At 43.9% G+C, this 14,051-nt stretch overlaps 1 protein-coding gene across 1 annotated transcript; it reads left to right on the forward strand.

The window, feature by feature from the left end:
* Positions 1-3,023: 3,023 nt before the first annotated feature.
* LOC306934999 (cullin-2-like) lies at positions 3,024-4,943 on the forward strand (the record flags this gene model as incomplete). The annotated part of the gene is made up of 1 exon (XM_079517821.1): positions 3,024-4,943. One exon carries the CDS (start codon positions 3,024-3,026, stop codon positions 4,941-4,943), a length of 1,920 nt encoding a protein of 639 aa, XP_079373947.1.
* Positions 4,944-14,051: the final 9,108 nt, after the last annotated feature.

Below are 14,051 nucleotides of genomic sequence, written 5' to 3' on the forward strand. Positions count from 1 at the left end.
GTCTTCCATTATAATCAATAGTTTCTGGAGAACTGAAATGTATTAGTTTCTCGTCACTTTGCACGCAAAGGGGAGGGACTGTCCAATATTAAATGGGGATACATTTTGTGTCTTAGTAATTATTTCTAGTCTTTGGTAATAACAGATGATGCTGAATAGAATCCACACCCACAATACAAAGACAAACTAGAACTGCACTCTGTCGAGTGCCTACTTGCGCATTGCACACAAGTAGGCCATAAATGGCCTACGAGTGCGCAAGCAGACCGCGCAAGTACTGTCGACCGCTACGAACTTTCAAATCTCAGCCTATGTAAAACATTGAAATTAACTAGAACTGCACTCTGTCGAGTGCCTACTTGCACATTGCACACAAGTAGGCCATAAATGGCCTACTAGTGCGAAAGTACTGTCGACCGCTACAAACTTTCAAATCTCAGCCTCTGTGAAATATTGGTTTCAATATTGAGTTATTAGGTTTAGCTATGTGCTACGTACCTAGTCATTGGAGGTAAAAAAAAAATAGTATTTTGAAGTATGGTAAAAGCTGTAAACATGTATGTTTATGTAAGTTGTATATGTAATTTGTAAGTCGAGTAGTATACTGTGGTTACTTGGGTTGTTTTATGCGTATGCCGTGGCTGCATGATTTGAGAGTGAAGTAATGCAGATATGTACCAAAGAGAGGTTTCAGTGTCGGGTGGATTAAAGGTAATGCCTCTGTATACATGTATGTAATCTGAAACCTACCTTTATTACGTCACCATCGAGAGCCAGTTATACCCTGGCATTGATACATATCTTCATTATGTCACTCTCAAATCATGCAGCCACGGCAGACGCATCGGCGCACCGGACAAATAACTTTACTTGCGCAAGTAAATACTAAAGTCGGGTTATAACTGGCTGTCAATGGTGACGTAATTACGATGTTTTAATATTGGTTGGGTAACGGGTAACTTATACATGTATGTAAATTGAAAGTACTATACTGTGGTCGGCTGGCTTTTTTTATGTGCGTATGCTTGACGGTATATATACTGATGTTGATGGTGATGTAATTAAGATATGTTTCAATGTCGGGTTATAACTGGCTGTCAATGGTTACGTAATTAGGATATGTTTCAATATCGGGTGAATTAAAGGTAATGTCTGTATGTATACATGTAATCTGAAACCTATCTTTATTACGTCACCATCAAAAGCCAGTTATAACCCGGCATTGATACATATATTAATTACGTCACCATCAATACCTACCAAGCATACACGTGCATTCGTACCAGCACGACCACAATACTTGCACGCTTTGCTTGCGCAAGAAAAGACAATCGATCATAAAAGAAATCTGAATAGGTTGCGCCTGTTGATTTAGTCAAAAACATGCTTCCCGGTTACCGTATTCTATTTTATTAAAAACATATTAAGGGATTTTATTGAAAAATCCAGACATCCATAATTACAGTGGATGTCAATCTAAATACAATTTCTATTAGTAAGAATGTAACTATAAAATAGCTCAAGGCTCTATTGCTGAATACTTAGGTTAGGACCCGCCGCAGTGGTGTCCGATTAGAACTTAAACCAGGATGCTTCGCCTTCTGCCTTCTCCCTGAAGCCGACCCTTGTTATATATTCTCTGTCACGATAGGGATTGTCATACTAGACATGTCATATAGCCCAACGTCCTAGTCGGATATCCCCATATATGGGGACTAAATATCCAATGAGCAACTACTCAGATCCAACGTCATCACTGGAAGCGAGAGTCTTCGTTACAGTAACTATGGATATCTTTAATTACAAATATCAGTGGTTCTCAACCAGTGGTCCGGGGCCCACCAGTGGTCCCTGAAGGGGTTCCAAGGGGTCCCCAGATAAAGGATGGAGTGTTGGTAACCAAATGTAGCCTTATTAAAGTTCACGCTCAAGAGTTCAGTTATTGTTAAACATCTGCAATACTTAATTTACAAGAAAGTTTACACAATTAGACAATATAGAATAAATGTTATTGTGATCAATGCCTGTTATCTCTACTAATGATACCAACATCAATACAGCATGGACATCATGGACAATATCTTATCCTACAACGAAATATGTTTTATATGATTTGTTTTCTTTGGTTAGAGAGGCTAAATCTCATCAAACGGTCTGCGGCTCAAATGGCGAATAAATTATGGTCCTTGAGCGGGTTGAAAACCACTGGAATTATGACTAGTGAGAATGCAGTTTTGACTAGGAAAACGTATTTTTGGATATCTAAAACATATTACAGATAGGGTGGTTTGATTGAAAGTTAAAACGGCTTGCCATAATACGCTCCAACACTTTGACTGTGTGTAGTAGCATTAGTCTACCGGTATTTCAGCACGGTAACTGTCATTACCTCATCCTTGTCTATATCAATCAATCAACCAGCTTTTATTGTCACTTCCACAATATACACTGGGCATACAGGGGAGAAAGTGCTGATGCATTCAAAGTGCAATATAGATGAAGTGATATTCATCTCTCAGGATGTTGGCCCATAGGAATAATTTGGTGACCCACCGGGGGGTCGTGACCGGGGGGTCGTGGCGCAAGCCACCTGCTTTTTAAACCACAGGTTAAGAACCCCTGGTGTAAGGTCACCTTTAGTGTTGCGATGATGTAACCGTTGCCTAGCAACATAGATTTGCTCTGACGTCAGGCATAAAACATTTATATAGCTGGTACACGGCCACAGGTGAGAGGAGAGCAGCATTCAGGCTTGCATTTTATCATTTTATACACATACGATAAGACACGTCCTTTAAATGATGGCTTTTGACGGTACATGGAAGAAGCTACAGACAACAGTGAGCAAGGTTCTGATATGTGACAGGTTGGAGAAAGAGGAATGGACGGCTAGCATTTATCATGTGTATGAGTTATGTGATTTACATTCAAGAGTATTATACGAACAGACCGAGAAGTTGCTGCTTAATCATACCTGCCAGTTGTCCAAGGACGTTCTGGTGTCAAATGAGGACCCTGGAAGTATGCGCCTCAGATACCTGGACAAGCACAACAAGGCCGTTAAATACATGGACAATCTTTACTCGTATCTCAACGAGCACAAAGCTGCGAATGACATAACGTCTGATGCAGACCACAATCAATCAAGCCTATTGAAGGATGTAGGAGAGTTGACACAAGCAGCGTGGGAAAATATGATGATCAGTGCCAGCCAGTTTGAAGTTGCTCGGAAGCTGCTTGACACCATCATAAGTAACTATAAAAGTAAATCATCAGACTACTTTAAGATTAATCGAAACGAGTACAATAACATATTCAAGCAGGCACTTGGGGAGGAAATCTTTGAGGGGCCATTTCTGACAAAAATGGGAGAGTATTACAAACAGGAAGCTTCCCATCTACTGAAAGACTCCAACTGTTCACAGTATATGAAAAAGGTTGTCGCATGGTTGGAAATCGAGAACGAGCGACGTGAGCACCTGAAACGCCTGCAGCTCGTCGGCCTCAGTGTCAAAGTTAAACACGAATGCGAGCATAGGATGGTGGGCGACAACCTGCAGTTCCTCCTCAGGGAGTGTCAGAACATCGTCCGACAAGGCGATAAAGATGATATTGACAACATGGCCAAGCTTCTGCAGACCGTGAACACTGGCTTACCTCACATGATCAAGGAGCTGCAGGACCACATCCACAGTGAGGCCGTCCGAGCCATCAGTAACCTCTCTAAAGAAAATATGCCAACCCAGTTTGTCGAGTCCTTGGTGGAAGTTCGCAATAGATTTGATCAGCTTCTGAGCGCCCAGCGCCAATTCATGAATGGACTTGATAAGGCTATGTCATCAGTAGTGAACCACACAGAACCCAATTCCATCTGCAAATCCCCCGAACTGCTGGCCAAGTACTGTGACAGTCTACTCAGGAAGCCTGCAAAGGGTATGCCGGAGAACAATGTGGAGGCCAAACTGGACGGCCTTTTGAAAATATTCAAGTACATTGACGACAAGGATGTCTTTCAGAAGTATTATGCTAGAATGCTAGCAAAGCGGTTCATACATGACCTGTCATTGTCTATGGATTCCGAAGAATATGTGATCAGCAAACTAAAGCAAGAGTGTGGCTACGAGTACACGACTAAGCTCCACAGAATTTACACGGACAGGACCATGAGTGACAACCTCAACAACAACTTCAACAACTTCATCAAGAACCAGGTGGACCTCGGCATCAGCTTCCAAATCTCTGTATTTCAGGCGGGAGCCTGGCCCCTCTCTTACGTCCCCTCCCACACCTTTGCTATCCCTCAGGAGCTAGAAAAGACCGTACAGATGTTTGAGTCATTCTATTGTCAGCAATTCAATGGTAGAAAGCTGAACTGGATGCACCATCTGTGCATGGGTGAGGTCAAGATAAACTGCCTGTCCAAGGCCTACACGATCCTGGTGAACACATACCAAATGGCTGTGCTGCTGGCCTTCAATAACAACCAAGCGGTGAGCGACAAGGAGCTGCAGGTCATTACCCAGCTGAATGAGAGGGAGCTGCAGAAGACCATCAAGTCCCTGCTGGACATCAAGATGCTCAACCACGACTCACAAAAGGGGGAAATAGAAACCGAGTCCACATACTCATTAAATATGAACTTCACCAGCAATAGGACAAGGGTCAGGGTGGTGCCGTCGACGCAGAAGGACGCGGCACAGGAGATGGAGCAGACAAGGAGGTCCATAGATGAGGACCGCAAAATGTATTTGCAAGCGACCATAGTGAGAATCATGAAGGCCCGCAGGGTGCTGCCGCACAACACCCTCATCCAGGAGGTCATCAACCAGTCCAGAGCCAGATTCAACCCCAGCGTCAGCATGATCAAGAAGTGCATCGAGGTGCTCATCAACAATGAGTACATGGAGCGCAGCTCGGCAGACAAATACAACTACTTGGCCTGAAAACAAGAATGACCAGGAGCGTACACAGGCATCCACCATGCATCGACTGACCGGGTGGACTGTGTTGGAAATAAATAAATACTAGAACCAATATAGTAGGCTATACAGTGCTGCGTTGCTACTTGCCTATTGGGCCATGGCTCTTTAGCCAACTAATGACAAACAAATGAAGAACAGACTCGTACTTAGTTTTAGACCCTCGTAGGACTGCCTCCTGCATTTCTGGAAAGCAGCAATATAGTCACTTTGCATGGCCCTGACTTGGAACCCCCAGGGTAAGCGGAAGAGAGGGTGCCCTAAGGCCTCATACACACACATCAAACACACATTCTGTGTTATGTCTGTTTGATGGCCGCCTCAATGCTTTTCCAATGGGAGTCACATGGTTTGACCAAACATTTGTTTGATTGCTGATTTCTGCCCCCCTTCAAACACAAACGTTTGGTTAAACCATGTGACTCCCACTGGAAAAGCATTGAGGTGCCCATTAAACACAGACGGAACACAGAATATGCGTTTATATGTGTGTATGAGGCCTATAAAAGGCTGCGCTGACACTGTTGAAACGCATGTTTTGTCTCTGTTCTGGGGGGAGAGGGAGGGCAGAACAGCTCGCAATTAACTTTCAATGGGAGTCATGTGGTTTTGATGAAACAGCCTTGCTTGATGGCTGTGTTATGCCCTCCACCCTCCCCCCACCCCCCATCGAACAGAGCTGTTCGGTCAAAACCTGTGACTCCCATTGAGAATGAATTGCGAGCTTCTGCCCCCCCTCTCCCCCAGAACAGGGACAAAACATGCGTTTAGACAGTGTGAGTGCAGCCTTAGGCCTCATGCACATGTAGGCCCCAGCCAAGACCCAGCCCGCAACAGCCCTGCCAATCGGGCTCAGCCCTATTGGCACGACAGGTTGCGTGTTGGTCTGGCGAGTGGGAGGCCGGAGTTCAATCCCTGCTTTCCGCGCAATGCTACAATCTGGCGTAGTCGGCAGGACATGGAGCGTGTTATCCTCGCGTGAGGGACATGAGGGACATCGTGTGCGGCGGTCCGCGGTGTGAAGTGAGAAGCGCGAGGACGCGCTTCAAAGACTGGGGGGGTGATTGTAGCCCCCAGCCCGCAACAGCCCTGCCAATCGGGGGGACATGAGGGACATCGTGTGCGGCGGTCCGCGGTGTGAAGTGAGAAGCGCGAGGACACGCTTCAAAGACTGGGGGGGGGGGGGTGATTGTAGCCCACAGCCCTGCCAATCGGGCTCAGACCTATTGGCACGACAGGTTGCGCGTTGGTCTGGCGAGTGGGAGGCCCGGGTTCAATCCCCGCTTTCCGCGCAATGCTACACACACATCAAACGCATTTTCTGTGTTCTGTCTGTGTTTAATGGCTGCCACAATGCAATTCCAATGGGAGTTGCATGGTTTGACAGAACATTTGTCTTTGATGGCTGTGTTCTGCCCATCAAACACATCCTACAAAGGGAAGACATCCCTTTGATGTCTTCCCTTTGTATTTAGGATTTCTTCCTGGAGCCTGAAACCTTGACAGTCAAACATGCCAATGAAAAATAAATCAGTGATATAGTGACATCACAATATCATCCCCTCCCCTAACCCCCTCCCCCTTTATCATACAGATGTGGGTGCGGCTTCAGGTCAGGTGGATGATGGATCACCCATCATCAGCCATCCATAAACCTTAATAAACTGGTTGGCGTGTCCACATACAAATGTAATTTTAACAAATAGGCTACTGTACAAAAAAAAAAAAATCCTTCAGACATCCACCACTCAACATGCTCTTTACCTTGAATGATGTAATCTACAGCAGTGGTTCCCAAACCTTTTCATGTCAAGGACCCCCAAATTGACACTAATCAGCCAGCGGACCCCCATTTGAATATATACCACCCACGAGGTAATTAACATTAACATTGATTTTACAATATACATTGGGAGTCCCAGAGATATAGAAATGCCATTAAATGGGGATTTAATGGCATTTCTATCTCTGGGACCCCCAATGTATATTGTAAAATCAGAGTTAATGTTACTCTGAGAGTGTACAAATGGAACCATATAGACCGAGTTACAGAGGACAGAGTTACAGACCCATAAGGGTCCATTTGGTTCCTTCATTTAGCCCTCAAGAACCCCACGTTGGGAACCACTGCTCTATAGGCCTGTCTCCTCAATGTGACTGAACATACAGTAGGAGGCTGGGTCATTATCACGTATAAAGTTGTGTATGATTGGGACTCACTGTCAACACTACATCACTGCATGGTGCTGTGTCCCAGAGGACTATACAGTACATAACTTTCCCTTTCTATCCTCCGCATATAGATTGTTTACATGTTCACATCTGTGTTGGGAGCCCCTCGAAAACGAGATGGTACATCTCAAGGGGTATTTTTTCCTAATTAAGAAACTTGAATCATCATCATAGCAATTCATTAGACTTTGCTTTTGTCACTAATTTGTTGCACCTGGTGCTGAGCAATAATACCGCAGCTGGCAACTTTGGGTACATGCTATTTGCATATATACCGTTTCATTCAGTCTTTCCCTCAGGAGCAAGGTCAAGAAAGGTTTGGGTGTGTTTACCAAGTATTCTTGCAGTAAATTAAATTGATAGTCTCTAAGGCAGACTGTTGGCTTATTTTCAAATGCCTCCGCCAAACTGCCTGTACATTAGAGGCATCCATCAGATTAGCTCTGGTCCATAGCTCTAGCTATGGATCAGAACTACCATCAGATGTGGCCGGATGTCCGGCCTGCCTCCCACTTCCGTTTAGCCTTTGCAGTTGTGTAAATAACTCCACTAAATAGCAGAACTGGAAATTGAGAAGAACACTAAACAAACATTTTGTCACATTATCACTAAACACGGGTATATTTAACGCATTGTAAAATATTCCATTAAAACAATTTCTCATCAAAATATATTGAAGTAGGCCTACAGCAATACATGGCAACTAGCATAGGGGGCAAAATTGGTGAAAAACGTGGGTATTATTTTAAAAATATATATTTTTAAAAAAAATGTCAAAATGTAGCTGGGAACTTTGGTCCACCCATTCTTGAGAATGGTCCAGTAAAAAGAAAGGCCATTTATGGGATTTTTCTCCAATAGATGCCTCATTGGCCGCTGCAGTTCGTTGGAGCGATGTGTTGAAGGAGGGGCGGAAGAATTTACACTGGGAGAGGAAGTACGCCAGAAGTGTGGAAGGCACGTTATGTCACGCTGCCACTCAAGTGTTTACTGACCAATCACAGCGCATCTTTTCCGGGACTTACAGACCCGAACATGCACTCTGTGATGCACGCTCATGCTTCCGCGGGGCTTCGCAAGGAATCTCGGGAAGGTTTTGCCCTCCCTTGAGCACATACGCTCCAGAGCCGGAAAGGGCGTCTACCTTTATATGTCTATGTTTTTCTCTATCACCCTATCACTAAACACCTGCCTGTAGAAAAAACAGGGATGTGGGCAGGAAAACAAACCTACCTTCTATGATGTCACTGAGCATCATGAAGGTACTGAAAGACACACCCACCCCAGACATCAGCAACATTATGAAAATTACAGAAATATAATTGTCCACGTTAGTGTTCTATAGGGTTAAAGGTTTTCGTGAACACAGTGTTGAGTGTTGGGTTTGGGCGAATAGCCTTCCAGCATAAAGAGCAGATCACGACAGCAATTCCTATTAGTGACTTTTATAGGTGTAGTAGTTACAGACTGTAGCATTTAAAGACTGTGGAAGAGTTGTCCAACTTCAGAGAAAGGAACGTCTGCTCAACAACGAATGTGAAATGGCCCTCTTGGGCTGTATGATTTGAAATGAATTCCCTGATCTTGAAGATGGTTGACAATCCTTGCCCAGATTTCATTAAGATAAATTGAGTACTTTAACTTCCATTGCTGACTGACCTACAGTAAGATTTAGTTTATTAGTTCAGGATATATATCAGGAGGGGTAGGACACACACACACACACACACACACACACACACACACACACACACACACACACACACAGTCACACACACACAGTCACACGCACACACACACACACTTTTTGCGGAGTGGGTCTTTAGACTATAGTAGGCCTAGAGAGACTCTAATAAAGGGTTATTGGCAGATGGTCCCTATATACTCCGTGAATGCAGGTTATTTGCAGACAGTCCCTATTGAATCAGACTTCAGGTGCGCGAGAGACGAGCTAGCTAGAGTTTACCGCCCCCTAGCCTCGGTCGGTCCCAGCCTGCCCCGTGCCCCCTCCCTCCATACCTGCTGTTTGACAACAAGTGTCACTGTGTCAAATAAACAACTTTTAATGTATCCGCTTCTAAGACATGTGAGTTTAATAAAATGTTGCCAGGGAGTTAAAACAACTAAACCACCAGAGTGTGACTGTTAATGAGTCAATTATCGTCATTGAAGAATAACATTGGGCGTTTTCTGCATTTCTGCTTGAATGGATATCATATCCCAGGTGAGTTAGCTAAACTAGCTACCTATAGGCTACTAGTGTGTGTGTGCATTTCACTTCACTTGCGTGTGTGTGTGTGTGTGTGTGTGTGTGTGTGTGTGTGTGTGTGTGTGTGTGTGTGTGTGTGTGTGTGCGTGTGTCGCCCGTGTGTCGCCCATTGCATGAATTATGGTCATTTAAGTCATTTGAGTTATCCGTGTCACTGTCAGACTTGTCAGTCAATAATAGGCCTGATAAATAATGCAGTGGTTTTCAACGGTATCCGTTAGTTCTTTAGAGTTAACACTAGAGAAAGTAGGAATGCTAAAAGTTTAAACACTAAAGTACCGAAACAATGTAGGCTAATATATTAGGTGGACCCTCTTGTAAACAAGTGTAATGCTTTATTGGGTCGTCCACTCACAGTTAACAGTCTTTGTATTGAGTTGTGCTTGAATTGTGCTGTAATTCTGCAAACTGTTAATAAATATTTAAATCAATCAATTGGTAAACAATTCCTGAAATGTTAGGCCTATCATTAGTATTCACATACTCACCTTTTTATCATCTATAGCTGACCACCATTTAATTGCACAAAATATAGATCACTTTGGAAATATATATCTGTGAGTTTGACATACTAACTATGAAGACAGCATGTTAGCATAACGATGAAGACATTGATGAAGAATCTTAACCGTGGCGACTTGGTAAACTGGTGAGTTCTCCGGTAAGCTTTTCAACCAGTCGTCCAGGGACCACCAGTGGTCCTTAAGAGGGTTCCAGGTGGTCCCCAGCTAAATGATGGAGAGTTGGTAACCAAACGGACCCTTATTAGATCTTTAACTCTTGAGAGCGTGTATAAAATGAAACCAAATGAACCCGTACGGGTCCATTTGGGTCAGTTAAATTAGTGTTAGACATCTGCATTACCAGAAGTCTACACAAGTCAATTAGAGACCTTTTACCACTTTATATCAGATATTTTCAAAACATTGAGAAAAAAGTGAAATATTTTGAATATTTTTTAAACATTGTGGCAGTGGCACAGTGCTAAAAGTCCCTGCCCAGTGCCCGCATGGAGGTTGTGGGTTCGAATCTACCATGGTGCAACTAGCTTCGTCAGGCATCTATGCGGTCATGTACAGCAAGCTAATGGGGATCTAATAAGTAAATCAAAATGTATGCAAAGTTCCGAACACAATTGACCTCTGGTCGGGGAGGGAAGCCGGGCAGGGGAAGGGTGGTCATTGCGCCATGTACTCCTACGGGCTGGGGCGGCACCTGTTAACGAGAGATTTGGGCGGGAGGAGGAGTAGAACCAAGGCTTTACGTCCTCCCGGTGGGGGTTCCTCACTGGCAGGTGAGTCGGTAGGATACAACAGTACATCCTCCCAGTGGGGGCTCCTCACTGGTAGGTGAGTCAGTAGGATACAACAGTACATCCCCCCCTGGTGGGGGATCCTCACTGGCAGCTGAGTCAGTAGGATACAAAAGTACGTCCTCCCGGTGGGGGCTCCTCACTGGCAGCTGAGTCAGTAGGATACAACAGTACATCCTCCCAGTGGGGGTTCCTCACTGGCAGCTGAATCAGTAGGATACAACAGTACATCCTCCCGGTGGGGGCTCCTCACTGGCAGGTGAATCAGTAGAATACAACAGCAGCAGACAACACAAATGTTATTTGAGAGCAATATAACTTAAAAATGGTTTGAATAGGCTATACTATAGTAAGTTGTTGACTGATTTGATCCCTAAAATGAATTGAATGACCCATTTTGATTGGGCCCAACAAGCAACAACACTGTTATTTTGAAGAGACCAAATAATAGTACTGTATCACAGGGGGTTGTTTTTATTGGATTATTGGCGCCCCCTAGAGGTTTAAGGCGAAAGGAAAATCACTTGCCCCAAAATGACAACATCTCAGAGTACATAAGAGTCAAAATGTGTTTTGGTTCATCCTCTGTAGGTATGGAGATGTGAGTCCATCTGTCTCCTGGCTGTAGAGATGTACTGTACTATATACTCCCAAAAGACATCATTACAAAGACGAATATGAAATCAAGAAGGTTAAAGGTAGGTCTTTCTTTCTTCCTTTCTTTCGCCTTTTGTCATTTGTGTTGTTCCCATGTGATTCAAGCTGCTTCTTATTGACCATATTCACACGGCGGCCTCACCGGCCGCTGCAGTTCATAGGAGTGACCTGTATCGACGTGGGCCAGAAAGTGGCACACTACACCGCGCTGCCACTCAAGTGACTACTGGCCAATCACATCGTGAAAATAGAAATAATGTTTTACCTACTCACCAATACAAAGACGGTTTGTGTAATTAGAAAGCCTACTTTCCTTAGTGGATGCACTTTGAGCCCCCCACCACACGTATAAATGCATGTTTTGGCCAGAAAGGGATTTTTTTTCACCCGAAGGAAAAATCTTCTCTATAGGATTTCTCTTGCCAATATCGGTAGAGGGCGCAGTGGAGTAACTAAAATTATATTTTCTCCCGGTGAAAATGTATTTATACTCTAAGCTACTGGCCAATCACAGCGCGTCTTTTTCGGGACTTGTCAGACCCGAACGTCCGCTCTGTCTGTGACGCATGTGGAAGCTTCTGTGAAGCACTAGTCTCACGTTGCCAGACTGTTGCCAGGCTACGCGAGACTATAGTGAAGCACCAACACGGAAGCCTGCCCTCGCTTGAGTACACACCCCCCAGAGCCGAAGGAGGCGTCTACCTTTCTATGTCTATGGTCTTGCCATTAAGTTAATGAAATGCCAACATGGCCGTGCCACGGGAATGATTATGGTCTATTGCTGTTTCTGGCTGTGGAATTGAAGGCTTATGTGAATCTGCGGTGTGTCTGTTTGGTTGTGTTGTGTAACTTGTGTCTGCTCTTGACGATTTGAGTTGTGACAGGTTACAGCATGCGTGCACAGTATGTGGCTTCCGTGCACAAACTGTTGGAATGAAAGATTAGTGTTTTGGGGTGTCAGCGACGAGATTCAGGGAAGGGAACAGCACTGTCATGTGTACGATGTGTCTCCATGGCAACTCTCTGCTGCTGTTCAACGAAAGCGGTTCTACAAGAGGAAATGATTAATGAGGCTCAGGTGCTGTTGATATCTAATCAGTACTTATTAACTATTTACCAATTGCACTGCCTTCAAATGTGACTCTCACAGACCCACTTAAGCAAGTAGCCCAGGCTGAGACCTATTCGAACCCCTGCTGTTTAGGATGAAAGTAATGGAGAAGCATGTTTGAAGTGTTCTGCATCAAATATTTGCTGATGCACAGCAACTAGGCTTCTTCCTTATTTCTCTCGGCTATTTTCAGCAAAAGCTACAGTAGCTGTTTTGTGTTGAAATAGGCTCTGGAATAGCTACGAGGTCTCTCTCTCTCTCTCTCTCTCTCTCCCCCTCTCCCTCAAAGGTCACAACATGTTGTGATGTGACACGTTGTGAGCTGCTATTTTCGTAGTTATCTGGCTTAAATGGCCTAGAGACTATGCTTCAATCCGCTGATAAATCGGGCCCTTTTTATTCTCAACATCTCCCATGCTCCCCTGACGAATCTCCTGTCTCCTACATTCAATTCACTATGCGCCTCCACCACAGATAAACAACTTTATGATGCCGCAACGGTTCGTCGCGGCATCATAAATCCACCCCCCCCCCAAAAAAAAAAACGAAACAAAAAAAAACTGAGCTCTGGGACACAAAATGACGCGAAGTGGCCCTAGCTCGACACGAGTCAGCAGGGGATGTGCATGATCAGCCTTGTCGAAATCAATGACACCTACAGTGAGGTATTGTTGTACTCCGTGACAAGTAAAACTATATAAATACCCTATTTAATGTTTTTCTTGAACAATTTCAAAGACAAGATCTAATCTCAAACAAAGTCAAATAAAAGCCCAAATCATGACCATAACATTTCATTTCTCTTTTTTTCTTTTCTTTCTGATTCGATAGTTTTTCTTGAAAAGAACCTCCTCCAGCGCTGCTCAAAGAAATCTAAAAGAATTTGTGAAAATAATTGAAAACCGTAAATGAAAAACCACGCCCCCCTCACGTATTAGAAGGACAACAGAACAAAAGGTCAGTTATTTTTGATGGATTTATCATGGTTAAAATGGAGTTTGAAGTTACAATGGGTTTGTATAGGAGGGGGTGTGGCAGCTAAAGTGAATTTAAAATATCTAATTACTGAATCAAGCAACTTAAAAACTGTCTGGGGTGTTCACATAAGACTGAGTAGACGATGAAATGACCAAACGTTTTTTCGAAAGTAAAATATCCCTTTATGCCTTTCAATTTGAGTCCAAGTAGGATCATCTCCAGCTAAGTAATTAAACAGGTCTCAATCGGGCTGCCCAAAAGTAAAATCGTACTAAGCCTCCTTCTCAAATATTCGACTGAGTGATTTTATTATTCCATAAGAATCTAACCTTACTATCTTATTATATTCATACACAAAACGATTTTGGGGGAGGTATCTTCCCCCGTGCCCAAAATAGTGATACTGTACTAGAAAGGGTTACATATTTTGTTTTTTAATTAAATTGCTACATTCAAACTCTCCCAGAATGCGTGTAGCGTAGGCCTATAGGGTGTACCAAAATCTCCTGGAGG

The sequence above is a fragment of the Electrona antarctica genome (genome assembly GCF_951216825.1).
Source record: "Electrona antarctica genome assembly, chromosome: 13".
Classification (NCBI taxonomy): domain Eukaryota; kingdom Metazoa; phylum Chordata; class Actinopteri; order Myctophiformes; family Myctophidae; genus Electrona; species Electrona antarctica.